Source organism: Notamacropus eugenii, chromosome 1 (assembly GCF_028372415.1).
Source record: "Notamacropus eugenii isolate mMacEug1 chromosome 1, mMacEug1.pri_v2, whole genome shotgun sequence".
NCBI lineage: Eukaryota > Metazoa > Chordata > Mammalia > Diprotodontia > Macropodidae > Notamacropus > Notamacropus eugenii.
In genome coordinates this window covers 163,155,561-163,168,660 of record NC_092872.1, presented here as the reverse complement: position 1 = coordinate 163,168,660, position 13,100 = coordinate 163,155,561, and the positions used below count along the sequence as shown (strand labels likewise).

Here is a 13,100-nt window from a genome sequence, read left to right as displayed (position 1 = left end):
TGTGTCTAGAGACCAGACTCGGAGATTGGACACATTTGGCTCCCTCCCTGACTACCCCAAAATTTTCATTCAGTTGGTGGAGAGAAGATTTTCAGGTTAATAAACCCCATCTTCTCTGTCTCCCTTCTATCTTATGCAAAAGGGAAAAAGAAAGCAACCCTCCAACTTGGCCCATCCATTAATAAAGTATGAGCAGTTTATGCAATGATTTGTTTATGGGTCTTCCAGTAGAGAGAGGTCTTCCTCTCTGCATTGCTGCACAAATGGAAATTTTGCATCCTTTTCAATTTCCCAAATCAGCATTCTCTGCTTTTGGTTCTTCACCAAGGACTTCTGACTGGCTTAGTGCTTTCTTTAAGGCTCTCTGTTCCACCATTGCCTATCTCAAAGAACCTTTCAAAGCTAGAAAGGATTTAGTGATCATCTGGTCCAACTCCCTAAGTTTTTCAGCTGAAAAAACTGAAACCTAGGGAAATTAAATCATTTACACAGTTAGAGCGACACACAATCACACAGCTTCTTAGTATCAGTGCTAATACCAGAATCTAAGTCTCCTGACTCCTCCTCCAGTGTTCTTTCCACCACATCCCAGCTGCCTTATTTAAACTCCTTTGTCAAATGTCAGGATTGAGCCAAATCCAGAGAAGCTATGACCTTTCATGCTTGAGTAAGAAGCAAACAGTTTGCTTTGATGGATTTTCTCTTTTTCTTTTAAATGGACGATTAGTAGAAAGGTACATATAGAGCTAAGGACAGTTTTTAGAGAGAGCTTGAATAAACATTTTTCTGAGACTTCATGGCATTCCTCCCCTTTACCTCCATGGGTGTGCAGAGAGAAGGGAGGGCCAAAATCATCGAAAAGTTTATGAAAAAGTTCTCAGTACTAGGAAGTACAGCTCACATCTGAAGGAAAACTGGAGCAAAGCAAAACTATGATTTTACACATCCTTACAGAAAATCACCAGTGCACCCAATTTCCCTTAACCCAGCTGCTTGGGGCCCCCCATTTCCTCAGAGCTGTTTGGACTAGATGATGCCTAATTTCCTTTCCCTCTGTAATATTTTATGACTTTATGGCTTTATATAGGAACCATTCCAGTCTATGGAATTGTTTTAGGATTCAGGCCATCCCTACAGGTGGTATAAAATACTTAACCCTTTATTATGCTGTATGATTTTTATATCAAATAATGAGAATATTTTAAAAGAATTTCTGAGAAATTAACTGAAATTGCACTGGAAATAGTTAAATTTTCAAGAAAATGTAAATGATTATTATTACTATTATAACCTAGGGCCTGCACTGTATATGTGTCTGCATGAGAAGCTAATTATCCATGCACCTGCATCATCTACCTAATTTTCCTTTACTTTTGGCCTAATTGTATTTGTTTCCTGAATAGGACATATTAAACCTTGATAATGATGTTAGAACACCAAGAAGATGGAGAATGGTAGATAGGACAGTCAATTCAGAATAACTTTTACTCTCTGCAAAGAAGAATTTCTGTTTCTACACTAAAATTAAATCCATCTCATTTCCACATCTCCCTCCATACCTCCCCACTTACAATCTCTATTTTCCTTCATAGATCAGCTTAAATGCCAATTTTTACTGGAGGCTTTTCCTGATCATTCTCTCCTCCAACTTTTATTCCGCCCCCCGCAAATGACTTATATTTGTCCTACATATTCGTTTTTTTTTTTTTTTAGATGAGGAGAAGGCAAGGCAAGAGGGGTTAAATGACACAGCTAGTAAGTGTCAAGTGTCTGAGGCTGGATTTGAACTCAGATCCTCCTGACTCCAAAACTGGTGCTCTATACACTGCACCACCTAGCTGCCCCTCTTTTTATGTACTTATGGATGTAATATTTGCCTTCCCTGGTAGAATGCAAAGTCTTTGAGGATATAGTCTGTTTCATTTTTGTCTGTAACCCCAGCACCTAACACAGGGCCTGGCACATAGTAGCCTCTTAATAAAAGCTTATTGACTGACTCACAGACTGATCTTTTAGCTTCTGAGGTCTGATATATGTTGACAATTTTCTAACTGAATTGAGGTTAAGATGCAATCAACAAGGCTATCTCATAAAGCAGTCCTCAGGCCCATGGTTTAATATTGTTATATCCAGTTTTCATTTAGCTAGGTTCTTCTACCCAAACTCAGCTTCCACCCACAGCTGTTTTTGTGGTCCTACAAGGTAAATCCTCACAGGCTGAGGGACATATCATTTCTTAAAACATTACTTCACCCTGCCATAGTAGGAAATTCATTTGAGTGAGTGATCAGAAGAGCTGGGTTCATTTCTCAACTAAGCCACCTGTTAATCATGTGGCATCAGGCACATAATCACTTAATCTTCTCTGAGCCTTCATATTCTCATCTGCAAAATGAAGAAAATAGTACTGGCTCTGTCCACGTCCTGAGTACCGTGGTGAGGATTAGATGAGATAATGTGCTCGGAACACCATAAAACACTGTACACATGTAAGGCATGAGCTTATTTCATCAGCAAGAATCATTGCTCTCTGCCTGGGAGCAAAAAGACACTCACTCATGATTACTTTGGTCAACGCTACTCTGGGGAAATATTATGTTTGAATCAGGCCTCTTGATTCTCTGTTTCTGAAGACTCTATATCCATGCCATCTGGGAATGAATTTTTTGGTGTTTTTTTAATACCATTCTTTTCCATTATAATTAGCCCTAGAAGCATAGGATGTTCAAGGTGGAAAATTATCTATTCTAATTATTCATTTAACAGAAGAGGAAACTGAGGCCCAGAGAGGTGAAATTACTTTACTAAGGTTGCATACTACTTAGGAACAGATCTGGGACTCTCTCACTGCTGATGAACCTATACTAGCAATAATTCTCAACTAACTAATTACCTCTCTCTTACAAAGTTCCCTTGTGACCAGTGCTATGGATTTGTGAGATGTATCTGGTAAGATTTAAGAATATAGTCTGTAACAATGAAATATCGAAAACATATTCTAACTGGGCTATTTCAGATTTAAACCTACAACCTCATTAACACCAAATCTTACCTGGCTAGAACCAGGGATGATTACAGAGAGATTGTAGTTTGGCAATTAAAACTTGAGACCATTTTCACATACAATGCCTATGATGCACAGTAAGAATCAGGTATCATGTTAGATGCTCAATAAATCTTTCTTGAAATGAAAAAAAAAATTCTTAGTTGTACGTCAGAAGATGCCAATACCCCTCAAAGCTCAGTGTCTTCCTTGACGCTAGGAGAAAAGGAATCCTCACTAATTACTTAAGAAAAGCATGTGTTCAGGCGTCCCCAGTCTGTAGCATGTGCTGGTTATATCAGTAGTCCTGACAGCATGAATACAGACTCCTGTAAGCTTGGCAGGTGAACAGGAGAGGAATGGGTGTCTTTTCAAATGTAAATGTCCATGTAATTTTCAGACTCCATATCTATTCTGTAAATGATTTTGAATTTATTTTTCTTACAAAAGCCTTCCAGTTCAGCTGAAAGTTTAGGCTTAAGAACATAAATAGGCACAGCCCTTTCAACCAGTGGAGTGCATTAAATAGCCAAAGTAGGAAACCTGGTGTAGTCTAAGTTAATGGATTTTCAGGAAAACAGAGACAATTTCCTTAAACAGGGCTGCACTTTCTGCAGCAAAATACATATTGCGACAATTTGGACTCTGCTGTAATAAGAGGCAAGATTTAATCCTTTTAATATTCACTGTAATAACATGGAACCAGAGTGTGCCCTTGTAGCGTTCCCCCAATGTATTCTCCAGTAAGAGAGCCACTGTGATAGAATGATATTTAATATCTACTTGTTACAGGCACCTCACAGCAGATGTTTAAAGGGGGGGATCTCAAGTGACCCCACAGGAGTTATAGGAAGGTGAAGAAGGAGAGAAAAGAGCAGTTCTAATAAGTTCTAGCTGAGTGATTCTGATCCCACTGCTTCTACCCTCAAAGATGTTAGATCCCTGTTGCATTGCTCCGTTACTCGTCTCCCAAGGTAACAGAGTGCATGGCCAGGGCACAGGAAATAGGGGCAGAGAAAGAAATGGCAGCTCATCCAGTTCACCTTTTTTTCCCACCTAGCTTTTCCTCAACCTTAGGGCCCCCTAGTATCACCACCTCTACCTCCCATCAATTCAAACATAATTCAACAGATATTTATTAAGCTGCTAAATGGAAGACATTGTGTTGGCTAGTGAGTATACAAAAACAAAAATAAATGGTCCCAGACCTTGAGGCACTTCCATTCTTCAAGCAGCCTGCAACCTGGGCATAAGCAAGTAAATGCAAAAATAAATAGCTAAGGGTTTAAGGAAGGAGAAAAATGCTTACAGCTAAGAGGATCAGGAAAAGCTATATGTAAGAGGTGGTGCCAGAGCTGTACTTTAAAGGAAACCATGAATTTTGTGAGGAAGGAGACTTGGAAGACCATTGTGCAAAGCGGTAGATGGAATGGCATGTGTGAGGAAGAACTAGCAAGCCAGTTTAACTGGAATGGAAAATATAAAATAAAAAGCTTGTGAAAGCTAGATTTTTCTAATGGCATTTAAAATGTCAGATTGAGATATTTATCATTTATTCCAGAGGCAATAGAGGAGCCATTAAAGATGTTTGAATAGGGGACTGACAGGGTCAGATCTGTGTTTTAGGAATATCAAGTTGGAAACTGTGGAGGATGATTGGACAGGGAAGAGATAAGGATATCATTTAAGGAGAAACTTGTAAATAGGAGAAAAAGCAATTAAGATCTGAATTAAGGTAGTGGTCATTTGAATGGAGAGAAAGAAATATGGCAGAAATATTATGGAATTGGAGCCAACAAGACTTGTCAACTAATTAAATATAGGAGTTGATGGAAAGGGAAGTCAAAGATGTCTATAAGACTATGAGATTGGCTGACTATATTCAACAGAATATCTGTGTGTGATTGTCCTTCGTTGCTGAGGAAGACCATGCCATCAGAGAAATGATGACATGACTTGCACTTGACTTTGTTTTTGTTTTTTGAGTGAGGGAGGGCTGTGCAGGTCACCAGCCTTACTTCTCCTCCAGAGCCATCTGAATCCAGTGACCAGATATTCATCAGGATGACTGGAGATGACCCAGGATGAGGCAATTGGGGTTAAGTGACTTGCCCAAGGTCACACAGCTAGTGAGTGTCAAGTGTCTGAGGTGAGATTTGAACTCAGGTCCTCCTGACTCCTGCACTGGTGCTCTATCCATTGCATCATCTAGCTGCCCCAACAGAATATAGTATAGGTTAAAAGAGGAAAGGGGGAAAAATGAGATGTTTTAGATATTTAGAGTTTGAGATTTGATGAGCTGTCCAGAAAGAGCCATCCAATATCCAGCAGTTGGGAATGTGGAACTGGAATTCAGAAGAGATGTATAGGAATAGATTAGGGATGGATATATAGATTTTGGAGTACATAGAGATAATCATTGAACTCGGGGTTGCTGATGATACAACCAAAGAACCAAAGTATAGCAAGGGGTGAGAAAAAGCCCCAGGACTGAGGCTTGTCAGATGCCTACACTTTGTAGGCAGGAGAAGGAGAAGGAGCCCATGATAGAAGTTGAAAAGTAATAGAATGGTCAGAAAAGTAAAAGGAAAGTCAAGAGAAAGTAGTGCCAATGAAACCAAGGAAGGGAAGAGTAACACGACTGGGAGAAGGAAAAGTAAAGTGATCAACAGTGTCTAAAGCTGGAGTGGTCGAGCAGATGAAGGACTAAAAATGTAGTTGGATTTATAAGTAAGATAATACTGTTGAGTGATCTGATTGGAAGATAGGTTGCATCTGGTTGAAGAGTGAGGAAGTGCATGTAAAGAATACAGGTGACCCTTTGTAGGAATTTGACTGTGAAAGGCAAAATAAGAAGGGCAAGGAATGCCCTGGAAGGGACGACAATGGCAAGTGAAGGTGACCTTCTTGACAGTAGATATTGTTCATTCTCTTTATTTGTATCCAAGCTAGAGTTGTGTCTGGGATACTATATGTGTTTAATAAATACTTGTTGTTTATTAACGTGAGGGGAAGAGAACTCATGATCCATCAGTGACTGATTGGCACATTTGCATGTGGAGAGGGAAGGAATGTGTGGATAAAGAAAGGTTAAAGATGAGAGAGGGAATGATTGATAAGAGGATGGGATTAAGAGAACCACTGAAAAGGTTAGCTTTCCAAGGAGAAGGCCCATCTCTTTGAGAGACATTGGATCAAAAAAAGGAAAGAATGAGGGATCTGCAGGGCCTGGATTCAATGCAGGATTCCTAATGTAGTGCTAATGCTGATGTATTGACATACAATTCTGTTTACTGGCCTTTTTTTCAGGGACATTGTAGATAGGTAGGTAGGTAGGTAGGTAGGTAGGTAGGTAGGTAGGTAGATAGATAGATAGATAGATAGATAGATAGATAGATAGATAGATAGATAGATAGACAGATAGATAGATAGATAGATAGACAGACAGAGATGATAGAAAGCTAGGGAAACCTATACTTTCAACATCCTCCCCAAACAAACCTTTTGGCAGTTGATTACTTACAGTTTGATATAATAATAACTCAGCTATACCTCCCCACTGCCATATGCTCACAAGAAATGAACTGACCACTGGGTAGACAACAGTAGGAAAATCCCTTGATGGATTTAACTCTTCCTGGCTCTCCAGAGGAAGAGACTTAGTTAACAATACCACATACCCTATGCACCATCCCGCATTTCAATCAGTTCTGGGTTTCTATTTCTTTGCCTAGAAGACTCTAGAGAATCATTGTGTATGTGATAAATAGTGTCATGGCCCTCCTCCAAGCTGGATACATTTCACCAGCCATCAAAGTAGTTGTTATCCTGGAAGGTGGTAGAAAGTCTTAAGACTGTTTGTTAGGAAAGGAAAGAACGCCATGAATTTAAGATTTTTATGTCTGAAAATAACCCAGCCTTGCAGCAGCAAAGGCGAAACAGGTTAGGCAGGATTTCAAACTTGTACATTTATTAAATCACATTGTTTCAGAGGTTTAATGAGGCTTTCCAATAGAACTACTTTTTCAGGGTCCTTGATTGTGGTAACAAGCCTCTGAAAAGGGAGTGCTAAAGGGAGAGTACTGACAGCATCTTGACTGCAGGACCCTGGAGAGTTCTGCTGACCTAATTAAAATTGGTAAGAAAGCACCTTTCCTGCCCCACCTTGAGCCCCTAGATTTAATGCTGACCAATGGAAAAAAAGAAACCGATTCCCTTCATTAACCCACAAGCAGGTGGATCGGTCTGCCCTCTGAAAGCTAAGTGGAAAAGTAGACAATGAAGAGCAAACTAATAGGGCCAAGTACTAAGTGTCTTTTTCCCTCTTCCAGGCTTCATCCCTCCTCCTTTGATCTTTGGAGCGGGCATCGACTCCACCTGCCTGTTCTGGAGCACATTCTGTGGCGAGCAGGGCGCCTGTGCCCTCTACGACAACGTGGTGTACAGATACCTGTATGTCAGCATTGCGATTGCCCTCAAATCTTTCGCGTTCATCCTTTACACCACCACGTGGCAGTGCCTGAGGAAAAACTATAAGCGATACATCAAAAACCACGAGGGTGGGCTCAGCACGAGTGAGTTCTTTGCCTCTACTCTGACCCTAGACAATCTAGGGAGGGACCCTGTGGCCCCAAACCAGTCACATAGGACAAAATTTATCTATAACCTGGAAGATCACGAGTGGTGTGAAAACATGGAATCTGTTTTATAGTGACTAAGGACAAACTATATTAGTAATCAAAGGGTCCTTTTTCTTAAAAAAAAATAAAATAAAGTTTAAAAAATGGAAACATACACACACAACAACAACAACAGCCACTTTTGTCCTTTTCTCAAAATCATAGCCAGACAGGATTCAGAATAATGAGATATATGGAATCATGCATCTCACACTCTCCGGGAGCAAGGCAGGAAATGCCGCCAGGGCCTTGGTGGCAACCCTTTGAAGGTTCAAATGTGGTCTCTAGAAATGCCATCAGCTCCAAGCAACAGGGAATGATGGGGGCCAGTTCAGCAAATGGACATTTTTTTGGACATAAAAACCTATCATCTTATTAATAAAAAAAAGTTGACAGCATTTCCAGAATAAGCACTAGAATATGCCACCTCCTACTTCAATATGGGGCAGGGAGGGAGCAAGAGAAGAGGGGGTTGGGACATCTGCTCCCCTCTAACCTTTGCAATATGGATCACTGTGTAGACAACTCACCCAGTCTGCATGTTGTTCCAGGCCCCAGAGTTCTCTCAGCGATGTTCTTGGGTGATCCGTGCTGGAGTCAATAAATGACAACCCTCACCAGCCGTATTTCCATGTTCAAAAAGTTAGAAAACTGAGAGAGTGAGGGGAGAGTGGAGTGTGTGTGTGTTGGGGGATGTAGGGTTCATCCTTCCCCCATCTACACATCCAGAAGGTGAGAAGTATCCACCTTCTCCCAAGCCTCACAGACCTCAGGATGTGCTGGGCCTCATCCGTGGCTATGACTGGCTGCTGCGCTCAGAGCCACGGAGACCCAAATTTAGTACAAGTCATTTGCTTACATTTGCCAAACATTTTGCCATTTTTAAATGAGTATGGATTTCAAACAGTTGTATGTATAATCTCTAATACTATTTTTAACTATTTCCAAAAGCTATGTTAACCTTTCAGTCACTAACAGAATTCTATAAGAGGACTTTATTATATGCTGGTTGCTTCACTTTTTTTTTCTTTTTAATGCACCAAAAATATAATGTGATTCAAGGGATGCAATTAATCGATTGTAATTTTTATCCTTTTATCTTCATTCTGATACACTACAAAGTCAGTATGAAAATACATGTTACCAAAAAAAAAAAAATCTTCAGAGAGAATGGATGCAGTCTCTCTTTAAAAAGAACCGTAATTGGGACAACAGGGGAGAAGGTAATGAAATGCACACTTTCCTTTTCTCTTTAATCTCCATGCTCACTGTCATGAAGAAGCTCCCCTTCTATTCACAACTACATTTTAAAAGTATTATTTGCAGTCTGTAGAAGCTCACTTAGGTGGTATTTGTGGGTATCTGTATACACATGCGTATGTAACATTTTTTAATGAAAGGAAATGGGAAATGAAAAGTACATCTTAGGCTATTATTGACGAGCACAAGCTGTTGAGCAGCCAGGGGTGGCCCAGTTTAATGAATCTTCTCACAAAATACTGATTTTATCCCCTTTCCAATGGATTAAAATGTCAACAAAGCATTCAAGGTCAGTCTCCGATTTAAGAGGCCTTTGTCCACATATTTTGAAAGTGACTGAACTTCAAACAGTTAAAGAGGGAACTTCTCATTGTTTGGAATAAGAATCCTCTGAAAAACCTCTTGCTGGCAGAGGACTAAGCTTTTGTGGGCAAGCCTGTGGGAGAGACAAACGTTGTGCATGCACACGTGCTTGAGTACACACACACGCACACACACGCACACACACAAAATACCCTCTTCCATAGCAAATGGGCCCATTAATCTGCTCTCCTTACTTGTTTGATGACCTGCTTTCAAATGTGGCATTCCTATGAACTTGGCCCAGAGCTGTCCCCAAAGGATTATTTTACCTCACTCATGCATTCATAGTTCACACTTGGGGTTAAACAGCAAGGAAAAGAAAATCCTAAAGGAAAAGGACACTGTGCCAAATACTCAACAACCACAGTAAATGAGGAGATTTGATTCCAAGTACAGAACCATAGAAAATCATCCAGCAAAGAGAAGTAAATGAGAAAGAGGATTGTGTAGATAGTATTGCGGCCGGTTGCCTGGGAGATGATGCTTTTTGAAAAATAATTCTTGAATCTATTTAATTTTGGCATAGCTTCAATGAAAATATACATACTTATTCATCAATTACCTAATTGATAGGGGTGATAATTCTACACTCAATCTTAAAATACATATGGTTGCTAGTTCTGATATTTTTCTATTTAGGGTGGTATTTTGTTTCATTTTATCTTTTTGTTTTGAAAATATATTGTTGGTAGATCACTGGCTGACCTGTTCATTGTTCCATACTTGGGCAGAATTATCAAGGCCCAGGTATTCAAGCTTTCTAAGTGCTATTTATTTCTTTTTCAAGACCTGTGAAACCATTTACCATTTGGATTATTTCTCAACATTCTGGAATATATCAGAATCTCAGCGCTGGAATAGCACTAGACAAACAGAAAACAACTCAAACACTGAACTTTTTCAGGCATTGAATGGACAATTGAAAGCTCCATCTTACAAAGAAGGCTCCAGAAGTGTCACCTTTTGAAAATTAAATTCTGATGCTTAGTGAAGGGAAAAGCCAGTTCTTTTCTGGCTTTCTTTTTGTACTTAGGGGAAACACTGCCACATTTCATGGTCATGGCCACCTCTTTGTTTGTAAGTGATGTTCATATTTGAGTGTAGGAAAGGATGCTTCTAGTCTGATTTCCAATGGTCTTTACAGCCATTGTGATGGAAAGGGAAAACATGGAGACAGAAATCCTCATACAGATGGAGTGCTCACAGTTCTTTGTCTTATTTTCTTAGAACCTCATCTCCTATTTGGCAAGTCCCTTAACTATCAAATGTCTTGGAGGTAGATAATTTACCCTTTCCCTATAGGAATTTTGATAGACTTTTCATGCTACCAAGAGCTTTTAACCATTATCCTAACACACCATCACTCTGAAAGGGATGCCCTTTTAGAAACTATTAAACAAAATATTTGGAAAAAATCATATCTTAGAATTATTTTTTTCCCTAGAGAAAGGAGAATTTGTTTACTTTTCATTCCCCAGAATCAGAGAGAACCCAAAGCCTTATCACTTTCTTCATCATTTCAAAAAAGTAGAGTGGCATTGCTTGCTGAGAGTCCTGCCACTCTAAAGGGCTTGAAGAAAACTCAGAAATGAGTTAGTAAAAAAGGGAAACACACTTTCCCTAAAGCACTCCCTAATCCCCTCCCCTAAGGAGTTTGTTAATAGGACTTAATAGACAAAATAATATAAGGGAGATCAAGTCATTTAAGATCAAAAGAGATTCTCTCTCTAGATCTCTCTCTCTCTCTCTATATATATATATATATACACATATATATTGTACGTATGTATGTATGTATGTATGTATGTATACATCTTTATAAACTTTAAAGCACTATGTAGTATAAGAAGCTTTTAGTGGGTATTAAAGCCCCATAATTCTCTGTCTTCTAACCACCCTGCTTCTCTCTTCCTTTACTTCTTCCTCCTCCTGCCCATCCTCTTTCTTTTTCTGAGACTTTCATACTGACACATCATTTTGCAAGTGTTTCTTTCTTGAGTCATAGGTCAGTTATACTGAACCAGCCTAATAACCTTGGGCCTCAATCCACAACGGACCTACTTACACACACCACCACCACCACCAATTGTTTAGTACCAACAACAGATTATTGTAGAATTTGTCCAGGAGACAAACTTTTCTGTAGTTGGTAATTAATATTTCCCGTAACTGAGTATGGTAAACAGCTATCAAATTCATCAGAGTCACAGGAACCCTTAAAATAAAAGAATCTTTGCTTAAATACCTCATAGAGTTCCCATGAAGACCTTTTGTGGGAAAGATGGTATTGTTCCTTTTAATACAGGCTTTCCAGACAAATCTCCATGTTTCCTTTTGTTCTGTTTCCATCAGATTACCATTGCAGAGAGAGTATACTGTATTCTGTCCACAAGCATTGCTTTGTGAATGGAGCCCTCAGAGAATACCTCAGGAATATTAAGCAATAATGGCTACCTTGTGAAATAAACCACCGCTGCTCTTCTATAGTTAAAGTAGAGACAATGGGCTCCTCAGGTCAGGTTCTGTCTTTTCTTCCAGAAAACCAAGTCTTGCTTTTCTTTAGCTCAGCAGAATGAGTGACAAGTTAACAATGATGGAAAATGCCCTCTGCCTTGTTCTAACTCTGGTTTCATCCTGTCTTCAATGGACTCAGAAATCCACTTGTCTGGAAAGCATACAGAGACTGAAGAGTATTGCCTCAGAGATACTCCCATTGTCTGGCTTGGCCTTTATTTGTTTCCTTTCACAGATCAATTTTCCAAACCTGGGGCTGTTCACCTTATGTTAGAAGCAATTCAAACATTCAGAAAGTGTCAAGTGTTGAGGAGAGGTAGATATTGTATTTAGCTTGGCCAAGAGAATTAATTTCTTAACATAGACTAAACTCTTAGTATAGACCTCAGCATAAGAGAAGAGATTCCAGAGACATTCACCATAATAAAGGTGAAGAAGAAGATTAGACTGAACTCTTTGAGGGTGGGGACTGGGGGGATTCTTCCTGTTTTGTTCTTTGGGGGGGGGGGGTGTATTCCCAGCACTCAACACAGTATCTGGCACAGAGTAGGTACTTCATAAAAGCTTGTTCATTTGACATGTTATGAGAATAAGGGATCCACAAGGGGAGAAAATTCTAGTTTATGTGGCATATAGCATTCTTCAAGTGTCCTCACTTCATTTCCTTCTTTTCTCCTACCCTTCATCCCCAAGAACACTCTAAAATGTCCTATTAATGAGGCAGCTCAGTAACATAGGATCATAGATTTAGAACAGAGTTCTTAATCTTTTTTGTGCCATAAACCCCTTTGATAGTCTGGTGAAGACTATAGTTCTCTCTTCAGAAAAATGCTCTTAAATGCATGAAATAAAATACATGAAGTTACAAAGGAAACCAAAACATACATACATACATATTACATGCATATATACACACATACACTATATGTGTATATTATATATATACATATACATATACATATATACACATACATATATGTGGGCAGCTCAGTGGCACAATGGATACAACACTGGACTTGGAATCAGAAAGACTCATCTTTATGAGTTCACATCTGACCTCAGACACTTACTATCTATGTGACCCCAGGCAAGTCACTTAACCCTGTTTTTCCCAGTTTCTTCATCTGTTAAATGATCTGGAGAAGGATATGGCAAACCATTCCAGTATCTTTGCCAATAACTCCCCCAAAAATGGAGTCATGAAGAGTTGGACATGATTTAAATGACTGAACAACAAAATA

The 13,100-nt window shown here is 39.4% G+C and overlaps 1 protein-coding gene across 2 annotated transcripts in view; it reads left to right on the top strand.

Annotated features, from left to right (window-relative positions):
• Nucleotides 1–13,100, top strand: part of SLCO3A1 (solute carrier organic anion transporter family member 3A1) — a 366,118-nt gene that overhangs the window by 341,368 nt on the left and 11,650 nt on the right. Inside the window, exon 10 of one of the 2 annotated variants that reach the window (XM_072617496.1) lies at nt 7,375–7,617. In XM_072617496.1, coding sequence (XP_072473597.1) covers nt 7,375–7,617 — 243 coding nt within the window. Of the gene's footprint in view, nt 1–7,374; nt 8,797–13,100 lie in introns of those variants that run through there. The other variant, XM_072617487.1, reaches the window with a different exon arrangement.